The sequence below is a fragment of the Pinus tabuliformis genome, chromosome 6 (genome assembly GCF_031772625.1).
Source record: "Pinus tabuliformis cultivar Carrire ecotype Pingquan chromosome 6, CPIR1, whole genome shotgun sequence".
Classification (NCBI taxonomy): domain Eukaryota; kingdom Viridiplantae; phylum Streptophyta; class Pinopsida; order Pinales; family Pinaceae; genus Pinus; species Pinus tabuliformis.
The window spans coordinates 833,583,880-833,602,094 of record NC_142292.1 but is presented as its reverse complement, the minus strand read 5'-3'; the positions used below and the strand labels follow the sequence as shown (position 1 = coordinate 833,602,094).

Below are 18,215 nucleotides of genomic sequence, written 5' to 3'. Positions count from 1 at the left end.
GAGGATGTCGTCCCCTTTCTCAATGTGTCTATGAAAGAATGCTTGTGCTACATTCTCTCATTTCTCCTTCTAGATTTAATCTTTCCTTTCAACATGTCACTTAGTTTGTCTTTATAAATCTGCGCATGCTATCCTTTTCAATCGATTCCATTCAGCACTCTTGCCCCGCCCCTATCATGGCACCACAAAGGAATTTCCTGGGCCTTGCTATGTTTTGTTTTGTGTCAGCCTTTTGTTCATGGATCCTCTAAATCTCTCCTTCTTCAAGGTGGTTCTTTGAATCCTTGTTGTGTCTATCATATGTGTTTATTGAATCCAATAAGCGTTACTTATGTTGGCCCAGTTCCACACAAGTAGATCCTTTTCATTCTCTTGTATCCTTTTCCCCTTCATCTCTCAAGTTCCCTTTCAAGTCTTATTTCAGCCTCTCGAATCGATCATATCTTTCCAAGACTTTGCTTCTGGAAGCAAAAGACTCGACATGGTAAGGCTTTCTTTGTTTTCCTTCCACTCTCTCTTCCTCCTTCCGTTATGTTGGACTCGTTTTATCCTTTGGGCTGCTCTTCATCTTGACCTTCACCATGACAAAAGGTAGAGGATTCTGAAACAGGAGAGGTACACACAACATCTTGAGAGCCTCTAGCTCCAAAGCTTAGAGTGCAACGAAGAATTCAAATAGAATCCATCATAGAAATGTTGCTCCAGATATGCAAAACGATAGTAAATGTACAGAGAGCAACTAGAATAAAACCTAGATTCTTCTCCAATGAAGGTGTTTTGGAGTAGGTGGGAAATTTGATTTTAGATACAAGGAATACATGCAAATAATGGACATCTACTACCATTTAAGGAAAATAATGGGGAAAGTTCTTGTGGAAATATTGGAGGAGCAAGAGGAAATCGGATACTAAAGTGACAAAGTTGTCCAAGAAATTGGCAAATTTAGAGGTCTTGGACTCTAAGGAAGACATCAATCCACCTCCCACAATTTAGTTGGATTCCCCTATTGAGGAGTTGTTTTCTTCATCATATGTTGATATGATTTTCATGTTTTTGAATTCTAGATAGATAAGAATTCACCTATAGTAGATAATTTAGGCTTAAGGGGATGAAGCAAACATTCTTTTATACGTTTTTATTTTAAACTTAGAAATTTTCAGTGGACTAAATCATCATCTTTTCAATTCGACTAGTCTAGTTTCCCAAGCGTCCTACTAGTGCATATGAAAAACATTAATATGATATCTTCATTATGCAATGATCTAGTACCACTCTAGATCCATCTTAAATCTGGATGAGGGATCAGTGCAAAACTTGAAGAAAGGTTTGCAACTGCAAAAATTTGACCCCTCCCGAAGTTAAGATGGATCTAGATAGTTTTAATTATTAATTTTATTTTTTTAGTTTAATTTTAATTTTTATATAATTTCACTAAGTCAAAATATTTTAATTGATAAGTTTGTTTTTTATTGTTATTTAATTCGAGCATAACATAATATAATTGGACATTACAACAACACTTCCATACTAGGATGGAGAGTGTCTCTTGGCCCAAAAACGTAATAAAATTAATTTGAACTTTTCATTTATAAAATATTTTGATTGTGATATGAGAGATGCATTTTGGGCATGTGGTATTGATGGACCATGGTATGGTGTGGTTAATAATATCCATGGTAAAGTGGGGTGAGTATTCATGGTGAAAATTCTTGTTAATTGTAAGTATTATTTTGATTGTGAAATGAGGGATGGGTTTCTGGCATGTGGTATGGACGAGCCATCCTATTGGTCCACAGTACGGTATGGTTAAAATATCCACGGTAAAGCGGTGGTAAATATCCAAGGTTAAAAATCTGGTTATATTGAAAGTATTAAGTGTTTTTGTGCTTGTTTATGAAACTTAAATATGGTTACAAAATTATTATTTTAATTTATATGGTGAAATAGATCTTAATTTATAGCTACTATTTATATCTTATATATTTTCATTGATAGAGGTGTAGATATATCTCAAAAGTAATTATAATATATATATTTTTAATTTAATAAAAAAATATTCTAAAATTAAATTCAAATAAAACATTTATAAAATATTTTGAGTGTGACTGAGAGATGGTTTTTTAGCATATTGTATTGATGAGCCATGGTATTGGCCCATGTTATTGTAACAAAGCCTATTTAAAAGTTAATAACATCTATGGCAAAGTGGACATGAATATCCATGGTTAAAGATACTGTTATATTGTAAGTTTATGTGTAATTTTAAATATGGTTACATAATCAATATTATATTTTATAAGGTAAAATAGATGTTAACTTATTGTTTTTACTTCTACTTTTAATGTAATATGTATAGATAGAAAGAAGAAAGGAGGCTAAAGATAGCCTATGGGACATAATTCTTCATCATCTGCTTGATGTATTCCACCCTTTTTCTGTGAAAGCTTCAAAATAAATGCTCCCAACTTCTCGACAAACCCCTCACTAAATAGATTATCCCAAGAGCTAGCTGTCAGCATATCTGCATAATTTTCCTGGTTGTCTTTGAAGGCCTCAAATTCTAAAATGAAACGCTTCTCTGTTTCCACTTTTACAAAAGAATAAAAAATGCATACTCTTTCCTCCGACACTTATTTTAGCCTTTTCCAGCGCCCTTTTTCACAACGGAGTTGATGAGAATTAGTCCTTAACTTAGCAATAAGAATTTTGGGTCTCCAAGAGATATTGACCTCTATGTATGCTTTTGGTTGATGACTATGAGTGGGATTAAACACTTCAATATCGTACTTTTTCTTTCTTCCTAGCTCCTTATCCAAAGTACGCTTGTGGAACTTTTTCACAACGGAGTTGATGAGAATTAGTCCTTAGCTTAGCAATAAGAATTTTGGTTTTCCAAGAGATATTGGCCTCTATGTATGCTTTTGGTTGATTACTATGAGTGGGATTAAACACTTCAATATAGTACTTTTTCTTTCTTCCTAGCTCCTTATCCAAAGTAAGCTTGTGGAACTTTTGCATAACAAAAGGTTTTATCTCTTTGGTGTTTATGGGACACGCCTCAAGCAACCCCATTTACTAAACCATTTGTTATTATGGTGCATAAGTATTTTTTTTCTGTTGCACAATCTGTCATTAAAGACAACTTTAGGCCATCTACCCTCTTCCATTTTTTATATAAAATGTTATTAGTAATTTTATTAATAAAAACAAAATCACAATGTAACAAATTTGAATTTTATTATTTTTATTACTTTTAACTTTTTAAGGATACTACAACATCTCCCTTGGGCTTTATATTAATTTAAACAGATGTAAATGTTTATCAATTTAATTGGATATATTAATATAAATTCAACATACTAAGCAGACATGTAAACATGTTTACCCCATGCTAGTTGTAGAGCCAATTGTCCACTCAATGTTGAGAATGGAAAGAACTACACATCTCCACTGATTGTAAAAGGTGTCTTTGGGAACAATAATATCGTAAAATCTCAGTGAAAATTTCAAAATTTTCAAGGGTAACAAATTAAAGATAGATATTTGTTATAATAATCAAAATGGTGTGTGGTAAAATGTCAAAAATGACCAACTTTGAGATATTTGCGGGAAAACGCTTAATATTTAACAAATAGATAGGTTTAGGATCCAAATTTATGTTATGATATTCATATTATGCAAATAGAGGCCTTATCATATATATAAAATATATGACATCAAACTTTGATCTTTCTAAAGTTTTTTAATTCAAAATTGTAAAATTTTATAAAGGATCTAACTTTGTTGATGCTAACTTAGTTATTTACTTTTAAAGGTTCATATATGAATTAGCATACCCACACAATTATATGACTAGTTGGTAAGTGATTTCTCACGTTACCATGAGAGAAAAAAAATATGTATTCGTAAATGCAATTTTGAAATTTGAACACACTAACAGTCAATCAATTTCACACCATGTGAACCAAAAAAAACCAAACATAGATGCTGAAAATGAAGACATATTTTATCAAATAATAAAATAACCATGTAACACTTGTAAATAACTAAAACCCTACCACTAGTAAGCCACCACCGTCAATTTCACACGATGTGAGCCAAAAAAAACCAAACATACATACTGAAAATGAAGACATATTTTATCAAATAATAAAATAACCATCTAACACTTGTAAATAACTAATACCCTACCACTAGTAAGCCACCACCACAGGGGAAATTTTGACTTCGTCTACAACATTGAATAAAAATATATATACACACACTTAAAGTAAAGAAATGAATCTAACATCATAACTTGGTTGAACTGGTGCCAATTCCCTCCTCACCTTATAAACCCTCGTTCTCACTCATATCACAATCAATATATGATTAAGTCTAAGTATATACAAGTTTTAGAAAACACTTGATCACCTCATACAAGGGTTGTAATATTCCATAATTGTTTTATAAACATTCTTGGAGGCATATTTTAATTCTTCATTGTAAATTCGAAGGATTTTCATTTATAGTGATTCCACACTTGTGAATAAAAAAATATATCTCATAGGTGATCATTATTCACCTTTTTTTTTTCCTACCTTGGTGTCTACAACAAATTCTTTTCCCTTATTATATTTCCCTACCCTTTCTCTTGTTTTCATTATCACGACCTCTAGATTCAAATCCACTTGAATTCATATCTATAACCATGGAAGTAAATAATTAGGGACTTGGCAAAGAATGAAGTACATAATTAGGGACTTGGGAATGAAATATTCAAAATAAACTACAACAAGTAACACAATCCACAATACACAAATATATTCAAGATAGATCTTTGTTCCAACATTATTACCTTCAAAATATAACTCAGCCTTATGAAAAGGCATAGCGTTGGATGTTCTGCAATTCTAAAGGAAGTGAGGAAAGAATGGAAGAGAAGAGGGAAGTGAGGGAATGGAATATGGAAGAGAAGGAGAAAGGGGAAGAAAAACCTAAAGAAGTGAGAAGGAGGTGGGAGAAGGGGAGGAGAAGGAGAAAGAAGAGAATAAGAAGTAGAAGAGGAGGAGGAAGGAGGAATCTAAAAACAGGAGAGGTAGAAAAGGAGGAGTAAACGAAGGGGAAGTAAGATGGAAAGGTAGGAGTAGGAGGAGATATAGCCTTGGGTAATATTCCATTCTCAAGGAAATTGGGAAAGGAGGGAGGAGATGAAATGGAGGGGGGAGAAGAGAATACAAGAGGGAAGTGACGAAGGTAATATGGAACATAAGGAGAAAGAAGAATATGAAACATAGAAAGAAGGAAGGACGGATGAGAAGATGGTGAAGGGGGAGAGGAGGAGAAAGGAGTGGAGATCAAAGAAAAATAGGAGGAAAGAGGACTCTCGAAATAGGTTGAGTATAAATTGAGGAGGAAGAGAAGAGGAAGAGAAGGGAAAATAGGATGACGTGGAAAAACATAACCTTGCGATTTATTCAATTCTCAAGGACGCGGAGAAAGGAGGAAAGAGGGAAAAAATAGTAGAGGGGTCAAGACAAGAGGAAAGTGAGGGAACAGAATGTAGAAGTGAAGGAGAAAGAGGAAGACAAAATCAAAGGAAGGAAGAAGGGGGAAGAAGGTGGGGAAGAACACGAGGAAGAAAGGTAAAGGAGGGAAGAGGAAGAGGAAGAACGGGATATCAAAAAATAAGTGAAGCAAGGAGGAATCTCAAAATGGGAGTAGAAAAAAGAAGATGAGTAGAAAGGGAATGGAGGGATTAGAAGGAGATGAAGCGTAAGGAGAAATCGAGAAAAAGTGAAGGATAATTTGGGGAAAATAGGAAGAGGAAGAAGTGACGAAGTGGAAGAGGGGGGAGAGAAAAAGATGATGGCAGGGAGTAGGAAAGAGGGGACAACCAATAGTAAGAGGGGGATAATAAAAGAACAGGGCAAGAAAGGATGAGTAGAAAAGCAAGAGATAGAAGAGGAGAAGGAAGGATGCGTAGAAAGAAAATAATATGAAGGAGGAATAGTAAAAAATCAAGAGGAGTTTAAGGAATAATCATTTGATATTTCCACCATCTCAAAATCATATTTTACCTTATATCCATATTTACAAATAAATTTCATCCTTGAACTTTTGGCACATCTTTCAAGTCATAAACAACAATTCTAATATTTTCATTGCAATCGGGGTAGAATTTGAAGGAATCGTCTAGTCTGTGTTCTCCCTTGCTATAGATATTATTAATATGTCTCCGTGAAGATAAATAGAACCCAAAAACAAACTTCACATGATAAAGTTATGGTCTTGGATAGTTGATGTGGCAACTACACTCCCTGTGGCCCATTATATCATCACCAACTTAGCTCTTATACTTAAATTCTTTTTATTTTTTGAGTTTTTCCTCATGGGGATTTGGGACACTATGATATAATTAGTTTCATCCTCCTTTTATGGATCTTTTGCAAATAAAATGGTGAATTTACTACATTGAAAAATAGAGAGGTGTGGCCTTATGTTTTGTTGGCATTCTCGGCAAAGGGTTTCCACAGTGATTCTTAGTGTGCTTAGAGTGTGTGCACTATTATTTAATTTCTATTTTCCTAAGAATCTATATGCATTACATAACTTTGGAAATTTTAAAACTTGTAGGAGGACGGTGAAATAGAAAGAGGGGAATAGGGGAAGAAGAAGAAGGAGATAGACAGAGATTGAGGAGGGAGAGGAAGACATAATCATTAAACCTACATTTTTTTTTTAATTTAATAATAGCAATCATTACATAAGATATACATTCTAGGTCCATAGAAAGATTGCCTCTGAAAATTATACTGGGTCTAGAACTTATTTATTGGAAATAACCACAATACATGTAGTTTTATAAAGGGGAATCTATTTTCCATACCTGTAACCAGCACCAACATCTTTCTCCCTAATTTTTATAAGGAAATGTAAATTCCCTTATATTTCCATAAAAAGAATCAAATAGGTATTGGAGAGAGAAATCCCACTCCTTAGTCATCTTACTCATTATAAGCAAGAACAAATGGGGTATGGCTTGATACATTTATGTGTGCGTGGATCCTAAAACAAATTTAACATATTCATGAAAATACATACATCCAAACAATTAATCTCATCAAGTTATTATCAATGTCATCAGGAAATTGGCAAGCTTTGTGCCATCATGTAACACCCCTCCGTTGTATGTAACACTCTGTTGCTATCATGCCGGACCTAAGCTAAGACTGAGTTGTAACAAAAAAGCTAGGTCTGAGGTGTAACAATGAAAATAAATACTTTTTTATTAAATAAATAAAGATAATTTAACCACTTGGAAAACAAGACACCAAGAGATGAGATCCTTGCCAAATGAAATCCCATTGGTGAATGGGAATGGATATTCCTTTCATGATAAGACTTCTAGATCCAATTCTAGATAAGCTTAATGGATTGGGAGATAAAGATCCATTAAGTTACTTAGCTGGAGAAAGATGTTAAGTTTAAGAAAAACATAAAAGCCTTGCAGAAGAGAAAGGAAGGCTTTTATGAGGAAAAGCCTCGCGGGAGAGAAAGGCGAGAATTTATGGGAAAAGCCTGGGTGAATGGATAACAAGATCCATAAAAGCGGGACGCCGCTAAAGGAAACCATATCGTGAAAGAGGGTACTAAATACCCATTGAAGAGATCAACAAGAGGCAATTTATCCATGGCAAGAACTCTCGGCTCATCGGTGAACTAGAGGAAGTCGGTTCTAGGTTGGGTTGCGGTGCTTGATTTTCCAAGTGACATTCTTTCAGCTACTCCAGTTTGATTCAATTGCATGGGATGTTATGTATGTTGGCTCCTTACTCTTTATGTTGTCGAATCTCTAAGCATATGAATATAATTTCATGTGTTATCTTTATTTATGAGATGATTGGATACTGATGCATGTGACAACTATTGAATATAAATTTAATCAAAGTTAAATAATAGAGATGGGAGCATAGTAGGTGGTTATTAACATTGGGTCAAGGAGGTATGTGACACATCATGTTCCCCATTCAAATCCCCTTGAAGAAGGCTCACTATCTACACTAATAATGTTTACAAGGGATGTCATCCATAGATATTGGAAAGAATCACTTGAGTTTTCTTTTAAGATTATCACTGGAGAATTACATATATACATACATAATTAAGTTCCCACTTAGAGTCCCCTTGAGTGAGGTTCATTAGACTATGATAACAAGTTTGTTCTTGTGTATGGCTAGCTTACTAACCACTATTGTGGATGGTGGTTGAGCTACCCACCATCCACATATTCCAAGGCAAAGAGGAACTCCTGCAATGATTTCCTTGGAAATGCATATATATTTGTGTGCATGTATATTATATTATATTATACTATACTATAAATTTTGTATCTAAATCAACCAATGCAAAAACGTTTCTCTCCATTTCCTTGGGTCTATAATGCAAATAATAAGTCTTTGTAAAACTTTGTGTGTGTTTGTGTGTTTGTGTGTGCGTGTGTGTGTTTATGCGTGCACATGTGTGTTTGTGTGTGTGTGTGTGCGTTTGTAGTCTAGTTGTGATACGAATTGCACCACTTTCAGTAACTTAGAAAAATCGGAAGCAAAACAATTAATTTTCACCTTAATTATGAAAATAATCACTCTGGATTTTGAAAATTTCGAATCTTAAAATTTCATGATCCACATTTAGTGGGGGTTTTCAAAGGTGATCAATCCATTTATGCAATAAAGGTGGCGATTCAACAATCCAAATCTAAAATTTTGGTAAAGATTACCTAAGTGGAATATAGTGAGTGAAAATCCAAATAGTGATTGGCGTGGGAAGGACACTTTATTAGTTTAAATGTAATATTTTCCCTATTGAAAATGTTACGAATAAGGAAAATAACCCTTTTCTTCGTCTAACAATATTTTCAAATAGTTTTCATCTACTTTTTCTTCAAATTTAAGGGTATTAGAACTAACATATACCTTGAAATTTTTCACTCCCCTTAAAGGAATGCTCAGAAAATATTATCCCATCATTTATAGGAGTTGTTGAAGGATCACGATGAAATGATGCATCATCTACCTTATGTCTAGATGGATTCCTAGATGAAAAAACTGATAAAATATCCCACCTCACATGTTGTTTTTCACCTGTTGTCTGGGGCCATATAGCCGGTGAAGAATTTCTTTTGAAGACTCATTTGTCTCAGGGCCTAGGTGTATATACCCTAACATCATCATAGAAAATAACAATAAAAAAATAGTAGAGACCATATTGTTTCGATACCATTGTTCCACATTAGTTTGATAAGGAGATGAAGGACACCATAATATTCCAAAATGTACACAAGATATATTGAAAACTAATTTCAATACTTTCAATCATATATTAGTGAAAACATTATAGGCAAATAATGGCTATAATGGTGATATCTTCCTATGTGAAGAGACATGTCTACTATACTAATCTACAAAAATCCTTTAAAAATAGGAAAAAAAGACAATTTATCCTAATTGAATAATCCCTAAGATGAAAAAATCATAGTGTCAATAAACATTGGCCCGAAGAGTTACGGTGTCAAAGGAAGAAATTCCCTGAGGATCATAAGTGGAATGTCATGTTCACAAGGCTAAAACTTTCTTTACATTGGGATGGTTGTGATCCTTTATTGGTAAGTTGTATCTCGCCTATTACTCAATGAGATGAATTGGTGCGAGAGTGTCCCTCGGGACGAAGTCATGCTTTTCTTGTGATGCTTCCATACAATGTTGTATTTCTAATTACCCCTTAAAACGAACCTTGTTTCACTCATCTGCCCGAGGATAATGGTATTTGATATCATACGTTGGCTTCTTGAAGGTCTTCCACAATTGACCATGAAAATTTCCTATCACCAACATTGTACAAGCATATTATTTACGAAGATTTGCATTCCACCTTTCGACCACTTGATTGTAATCTTTTAATACTACTTGTACAAATTTAGAGGAACCATTAATTCAAATCTAAGAAGCCCCTAATGGCTCCTTCCCTGACTTAGTGACTAGATAAAGCAGATCTTAGTTTTATACTAATATATTGAAATTTATCCCAAATCCATGATCTCTCAAATTGTAAGGCATGAAATCATGAGCACGACATTTGAACTACAATCCTCCTCCAACCCCTCCTGATCCATAAAATTCCATGGATACTCTAGTAGACAATTCGTCCAAACAGATTTGATAAATTTACACTCAAAATCTAAAATCTATAATATGAGGTTTATTTTCCTTAGAATTATAGGTTGATTAAGTTTGAAAATGTAGAAAATGGAGAACATATGAAAGTAAAATTACTCACAACCATAATAGCACAATATATTACCGAGGAAACCTTTTCGAGAGAAAACACAACTAGAAGTGGTGGATGTTTTTTCTCTCTCTTTCTTTGAATTCAAATGGATGAAAGTACAAGGAACTTTGGTCTATCGGCCTGTGTGTTTCTATAGTGCACGAACCATCTCTATTTGTTCTCTCCCTATCAACTCTTGGCTACCCCACTCATCTATGGAACAAAAGGCACTCAAATAGAATGGAATCTCCTTTCCTACTAGTGTCCTAGTTATAACACAACTCGATAGCCTCCTAGATGGTAAGTTTGACTCCTTCAACTCTTAACTATAGCTATAATATACACTCTTCTAGATTCTTCTTCATCATGATCACATTCCTAGCCCCGTTTCCATGGATGATGGGGGCTGATGTGTTATCCTATCAAATCATGGTGGTCAAAACATAAAGGTCAACCTCTAGGTGTGATAAATTTTGCATACACTTTGATTCAGGAATTTATTGCACCATTGGAAATGTATTTGTACGAAAAATAGCTCTAGTGATTGTCCAACATAAGAGATAATTTTGTATCCTTGAAAACATTGTTCGATGCCTCGAATTCCTTTCGTAAGGTCTTGAACCCCAATTCACAACAAATTGTTTGCAAGCCATTTCATTGTAACAATGTAGTAGATGAACATAACTAAGATTACTTAATTCTAGTTAATTATAATACTTTAGTATATCATCAAATGAAATTTTGTTAAGAAAATGCTAAATGAACGTTCATAGGAAAATCAAATATCATTATTTGAGATAGAAGGACAAATCGAATTTTTATGTATTTTTCCATAATTGCAATGGACTGTGAGTTGGCACACTCTAACTATCCCATGTTTTGGATTTTTATAGGAAAAATCTAGCAATGCCATTTTTCTTAAGATTGTGACTTTTTATTGTTTAAAATGCATTTTTTAAACTTATACTACATAGCTAAAAAAGCTCGAGCCACTTAGGTTATGTAGACTACATAACTAAAACTTGTGATTCAACAAATCCTTGTTGGATTTATATAAAATTTGATTGAAAAATATACCGAATTAAGAGCCAAAACCTACAAGACACAAATTATGCACTATGACTTGAATAACACATTTAATGATAATTTCATATTATAAATTATTTAATTTGTTTTTGAATATTTCTAATTAAGTAGCCGAGACAACCAAAAGCACAAATGTTGGAATTGATATTTCTAATCAACTTAAAGTCATAAACAATGAACCTATTGAAAATTTACTCACTTATAAGAATTCCCAAAGCCATAAATTTTCTCCTACCCATCTTTCATTAATTGCTGCCAAAATTTCATTTATAAATTCATGAGAGGCTCCATGTATCAATGGAAAAGAGAAAATCCCAATGTATTTCACAATATATGTTGCATGTGAAAAAAGATGATGAGTGAACAACAAAGAGCATTGTCCAATAATGGACATATTAGATAAAGTTCACATCAATATACAACAATGTTTGATTGAGTTGAGAGGCACTTTAGACAAATCAGTATGAGGGGGATTTGTGATTCACTCCATGTGCAACATGGAATTGATACATGTCCAGGTATTAAAATACAATTAAAATATTCTCTATATAGAAAAGCAATGTCAATATCATGAAAAACAAAAAGGAATATGCATGTTTAGCTAGTTTTAATTAAAAGCATGATCAAGAAACAAAAATGAATATGCATGTTTAGTTAGTTTTAATTAAAAGCCTAATCAAAAAACAAAAATGAATATGCATGTTTAGTTAGTTTTAATTAAAAGCATGATTAATAACGGTCACTAAATTTGGTGTTGATATGACAACGCAATGTGGATGATAATTTTCCACACAGTCTTAGTCATAAATAAAATATTTCGATGGCTTCATAACTTAATATAATTTTATACCAACTTTAAAAAAGTAAACACCAGGTAAAAGAGAAGTACGTTTAAGATGTTTACAACACGAGAGTTAAATAAACGTTTGACCATCTATGTCAATAATTTATGTCAAAATCAAATATTCTAATTAGTTTATAATAAAATATTCAATGTGCGAAGAAAAAAAGTAATTGAAAATAGAAAATTAAATAAAAAATATCAAGTACTTCTTTATAAGAATAATAAAAGGGAGATTGGTAATTCATTTATTTCTCAAAATAAAAGTAATATGTAAGATTTAAAAATATTCCAATAACAAAAGTTTTCAATGTGGGTGTTCAATAAAATATATACAACAAGATTAAGTAATATTAACTTATACTCAAATATATATTAATAACAAAAAAAAATCATTCTAATTTAGAAATATCAATGAGTACATGTCAAATATGTATATATCAATATTGTTTTAAAAATAAATTGTACATCCATCATATAAAGAATTTGAAAAAAAAGAAAAGAAAGTTTTTATGGTTAAAATGGTTGAAGTAGTCTCACTATTTAACATTTTGGCCCTTTTTCCCCTATATATATGTATGGAAATTTTCTCATCATATTGAGCAAAGGAATTTTGGACTTACATGTCAAGTTTTAGTTATGTACTCCATATAGCATTCAAAAATACATTTTAAACAATGAAAATTTACACATTGTATATATATATATATATGGAGATAGAGAACCAATGTATATTCATTGGGATCTACGAAGGGATGAGAGGGATGCCATTTTTTTTTTAAAACTTAATTGAAAAAGTATTTGATAAAAGTTTTTTTTCACTTAATTGTATTAAGGAGATGAAATATTTCTCATATGTGTCATCTCTTCTAAACATGTTTATATTGCCATCATTTGACTACAAACCTCTATTGTTGAAATCAATCTCCATTGAATAAATACAAACACACAAACCTGTGCATGTTCAAACATTTGAATTGAAGTATTTAAATCAATACAGATGTTGGGATATTCTATTGACGGCCTAAATCTCTCTCATATTCATTTGATAAAGTAGAAAGAAACTATTAATTAGAAAGAATTAAAGTTGATATAGAGCAATCCTACTCAAGTGGCCTTGAAATCGTTTATTTTTCCCAACATGGGATTTTTTCTTTGTCCAATAACAAAAAAAAGAAACATACATACCATTTGTACAAATTATCTTTTGGCACAATGAATATATGGTTTCTACCTCTTATTTAGCTTTGAGATAATGAGATATTAATCGGATAATAATCAATTTTCTTGTTTTGAAATTTTAAATCTAGATTTCACATTTTTATTAATTGTATAAATTAAGTTTGTGAAAATTGTAATCCAAAATTATAATAATTTAACTATATTATAAGAAAGTAATATTATGAAATGATAAGTTAAATTATATACAATATAGAATAATGTAATTGTTATATTATTTATTTTTGGTGGAAATTAAGTTTACTAAACTTAAAATTTTGCAGATTATTTATTTATTTGTTATTTTATAAATATATACATGTCATCTAAAAAACATATTTACATATAATAAACAATGTGATTCCACTTATAAATATTTTAGCTGTTTTGGAATTGAAATTATAGAAGTTGTTTAAAAGTAATATGAGCTATATTTATTCTTATATCATTTATTCAAATAGATAATTTAATGAAAGTAGTGTAATAATTTTATATGAATTAATTTACAACCTTTCATATAGAAAGCCATGAAATGGTTTTAATTAGAACCTTTTACACAAAAAAACAATAAAATTACCATAAATTGACGTGAAACTTAAAATTGTTGCTTTGATAATGGTGGAGACTAGTAATTCCAAAAGTTGAAAATAAAAAGAAGCATAGTATAGATTTGATTTCAAATATTTTCCTTTATTAACAAAAAAAGAAAAAAATAGACATAATATAAATTTAATTTCAAACTTTTTCTTTTATAAAAATTAATTCCATTACAATTATAAAAGAAAATTACATCTATGAAAATACATATTAGAAATTTAAGAACAAACTTTTTAATAAAAATAATATACACAATTTACATAAACTTAATAACAACAAATTTCCATTTGAATCACTCAAAACATTTCCATAAACTTAATAACAACAAATTTCCATTTGAATCACTCAAAACATTTCCACAAACAATTGAAATACAATTGATTAAATAATAATAATAATTATAAAAAAAACAGTTGCAATTGATTAAATAATAATAATGGTTAAGGAAAACAGTGACAATATGATTAAATAGTAATGGTGAGCGAAAATAATATTTACAAAGGACTCCAGCAAAGTGAAAACATCCACAATATGCTGAGATACCTATATCCATTAGTGGGGCATTACATTACACAGAAATGAATTGAATTGAATTGAGGAGGTTTGTAAAACGAATGGGCAGAATCTTGTTCGTTCTATGATTTGAGGAGGTTTCTAAACCAATGGGCAGATTCCCTGGCATATCGCTTTAAGTTGTCGTTGTAATCAATATAATATAAACCAAATCGATAGTCATATCCACTAGCCCACTCAAAGTTGTCCAGAAGCGACCAAACCACATAACCTCGCACATCCGCTCCCTCCCTGCAATTCATTTTATCAAAATTAAAAAGCCCTGGTCAATAACTCGCACTCCACATGGCAAACTCAAATAACAACAAATACGTGTATATGTTGCACGCACCTTATGGCTTCAAGTAGGTATGATAGATGTTGAGAATGGTACTCCACTCGCCTCGAATCACGCAATGCTTCTTCGAGCGGGATTGTGCCATTGTCGAAATCAGCGTACCCTATTCAAAATTCATGTTGTTGTGCGTAATGATCAGATCCATGTTTTTTAGCGAAGATATTATTGACAACCCAGAATTGAAACATTGTCGCGTACCTGTCTCAGTGATGTATATGGGAGGATTGTTATAGCGGTGCTTCGTATAGTTGATCACATCCCTTAATCCAGCAGGATAAGACCTAAAAGAGCTCACACCTTCCTGCAAACCGCAAACGGGGAGATATATTATTAACTTAAAAGTAGTGAGTGTAACTTGTGCTTCATTAAACCTTATTAACTTAAAGTTGTGTCGTTCATTAAAGCTTATTATATAGAAAAAAAATAAAATCTGTAATGTTCACTTACATCGGATCCGATGCAAACTCCGTTTACTTCATCTGAAGCACCAAACAAGGAAGTTTTAATACCAAAAATATATATATGCAATATTGCACCATAGAAGAATCAAATACCAATTAAAATACCGTGAGTCACTTGATGTTTTCGAACTTGATTGTCTACTTTGCCAAGAAATTAAGTGTTTAAAGTAGCAGTACATGATATTAGCCCGGGCGTCCAGAACGTAGTCAGTGTCCAAGGGATTTTGTGGAGTGGAATTGTTGATGGTAAAGTCAGTTGAGTAATAATTAAAACCAAGAAAGTCGAATGAGCCTTTTAGATCTTTGGCCTCTTCACTGCTGAATATTGGCAAGCGTGCTCCCACCAAGCTTCGCATAGAGTCAGGGTACTTCCCCGACGTCAGTGGATCCAGAAACCTGTAATTCGACAGCAAAAATTACACTTCACATCTCGAGTAGACATGCATGTGGCGGAAGGAAAAGCGGCATCGCACAAAATGTGTTCAAGATAAATCCGTGCTAATAACAAAACTTCAAGGTTCAATATAAATCCATCCTAAAAGGCCGAACCTAGAGTTAGGCCGGGGGAGACCGCGTCTTTTAGGAATGAATCCTAATGCGCCTCAAAAGCACAAAATGTTTTGCATCTCAAAATTTAATTTGAAATTATTCATCCAGAACATTGCAAAATTAATTCTATGGATTTTCCTTTTGATATATGTGATCAGGCCCACGTCACGTTAAAGGTAACACGTGTGTACATACCATCCGATTCTGAAGTCGATTGCTCTCTGAGTAGCCTCTTGATCGAGCAAAGAGTTTGAGTATGGCACCATCCAGTTCACCACAAGTGCTATGCCTATGGAACCCTTCTGCTTCCCCTGCAGTTTATTTTCCGACATTTGAGTCTAAATATTCAAGAGACGATACGTATGTCTTGTTATTGAATTTTAATTGTTATATTTAAAACAGAACATAACCTCACCTGGTATTTAGACCTATATAGTTTTACGGCGGCGCTATGTGCTAGAAGCATATTATGGGTTACTATGTATGGCTCTGTTGCAGAGTTCCCCGCTGTACAGTTTCCAAATCCGGGCGAACAGCGACCAGGTGCGTGAAGCCCTAGATCGTAGCCATATAATGAGAAGGTGAGCGGTTCATTTATAGTTGTCCAATACTTCACACGGTCTCCGAAAGCTCGGAAACATTCTTCTGCGAACACGCCAAAATCCTCCCTGAGACAAGACAGTGTATCACGTCAGAAACAGAAACAGGCACGATGTTTATATGTTTTAGAGGAGTGAATTAAAGCTGAGAATTATGAGAGTGAATCTTACACGACTCTTTTACTACGGAATCCCCCGTACTCGTCCTCCAGAGCTTGCGGCATGTCCCAATGATACAGTGTCACGAAAGGCTCCATATCTACATGAAAATGAACATGAACATGAGCATGCATGTTTATACACGTGCGTGTGCGTGCAAAATAGATATATATATAAATACACGTGCGTGCGTGTGCAAAATAGAGCTCTACTGAACGCGCGGCGGGCAAATGATTATACCATTCTTGAGCAGCTCGTTGATGAGATTATTGTAATAAGCGATCCCCTCTTCATTGACTCCTCCGTGTCTTGGTGATCCTTCTGAAGACATTTAATCATGGAAATAAGAGTCCAGCCAAAGCCAATTATCACAGAAACAATCCATCCATTGTTGAGTCAGTTACGTGTATTGATTCAACTTACTGGGAAATATGCGTGACCAGGAAATAGAAAAACGATACAGGTCCATTCCCATGTATTTGAGATGCTGAACATCTTCCTGCATGCATGCATGTAGATTACAATATTACATTACAAAGTTACTACAACTACGCTAAAAAATGAAGAAGTTGAAAACAAATAGTGCATGAAAACGGCCAAGTACCTTATAGCGGTGGTATTGATCTACTGCAACATCACCATCCTTTCCATCTTCAATTTTACCTGCAAGTTAACGTTCAATAACAACAAATAAACAAAACAGCGAGATGGAAGCCCCTGATCATGTTAACGACGACGGTGTAGCTAGCTAGCTATATCAATCTATGTGTGGACTCAACATTACCTTGAATGTGGGAGAATGTATCCCAGATGCTGGGTCCTTTCCCGCCCTCGCGGGCAGCTCCTTCGTCCTGTGAAATCAGTTTCAGTCAGAATTTGTTAAGACTAGGAAAACAAACAATAATAATGCAGTGAATGGGCAGGGACATGAACCTGATAAGCAGATGACCCGGCACCAAATTTGAAGCCCTTGGGGAAGCTGCTTCTACCGAGATGTGGAGAAGTTCCTGCCACTACGATCATGAGAAGATAAAGTGAAAGCAAACATACGCATACACCCTGAATTTTAGCCATCTGGCTTTCAATTGAATCACGACGATCCCAATGTATAGCCAGGCGTTTTCCGTTAATTTATTGAATCGAGATGCAAATTTATAGTTTCCTGGGATGGGAAGCCAAAGCGGTGCTTTTGCCTTGAAGCGAATTGTGATCCCGACTTACAGTTTGGCGGAATGGAATTATGGAAGGGGGTTTTGTTTTCAATTGAATTGCGATCGCAATTTATAGTGTCCTGGAAGACGTTTCTGATCAATAAAACACCGCGCAGGATTGATATTGTAAGGATTTTTCAATTCTGGTTGGCGTTGACGTGGTTAGAGGCGCCATTATTCCACTTCAAACATATATCTATATATATAAAACGTGGATTGATTGACGTTGACTTGGTCAGAGGCACTCACAGCCAATATTGCACTTCAACTTCTTCAAAT

At 33.5% G+C, this 18,215-nt stretch overlaps 1 protein-coding gene across 1 annotated transcript; it reads right to left on the bottom strand.

Moving 5' to 3' along the window:
• Positions 1 to 14,445: 14,445 nt before the first annotated feature.
• On the bottom strand, positions 14,446 to 18,013 carry LOC149261437 (beta-glucosidase 13-like). The gene is made up of 13 exons (XM_089381823.1): positions 17,659 to 18,013; positions 17,510 to 17,576; positions 17,330 to 17,388; positions 17,149 to 17,224; positions 16,966 to 17,046; positions 16,738 to 16,825; positions 16,383 to 16,635; positions 16,163 to 16,278; positions 15,561 to 15,814; positions 15,405 to 15,430; positions 15,156 to 15,258; positions 14,952 to 15,060; positions 14,446 to 14,851 (listed from the first exon to the last, which is right to left on the bottom strand). Exons 1-13 carry the CDS (start codon positions 17,797 to 17,799, stop codon positions 14,683 to 14,685), a joined length of 1,542 nt encoding a protein of 513 aa, XP_089237949.1. The 5' UTR covers positions 17,800 to 18,013; the 3' UTR covers positions 14,446 to 14,682.
• Between the last annotated feature and the right edge of the window lie 202 nt (positions 18,014 to 18,215).

Bases quoted from the DNA above. Each gene is read 5' to 3' on its own strand.
- LOC149261437 (XM_089381823.1), bottom strand. From the start codon at position 17,799: ATGGCTAAAATTCAGGGTGTATGCGTATGTTTGCTTTCACTTTATCTT. The intron at 15,815-16,162 runs GTATGTACACAC...GTCGAATTACAG, and splicing joins ATCGACTTCAGAATCGGATG to GTTTCTGGATCCACTGACGT. The intron at 15,259-15,404 runs GTAAGTGAACAT...TGCGGTTTGCAG, and splicing joins GAGTTTGCATCGGATCCGAT to GAAGGTGTGAGCTCTTTTAG.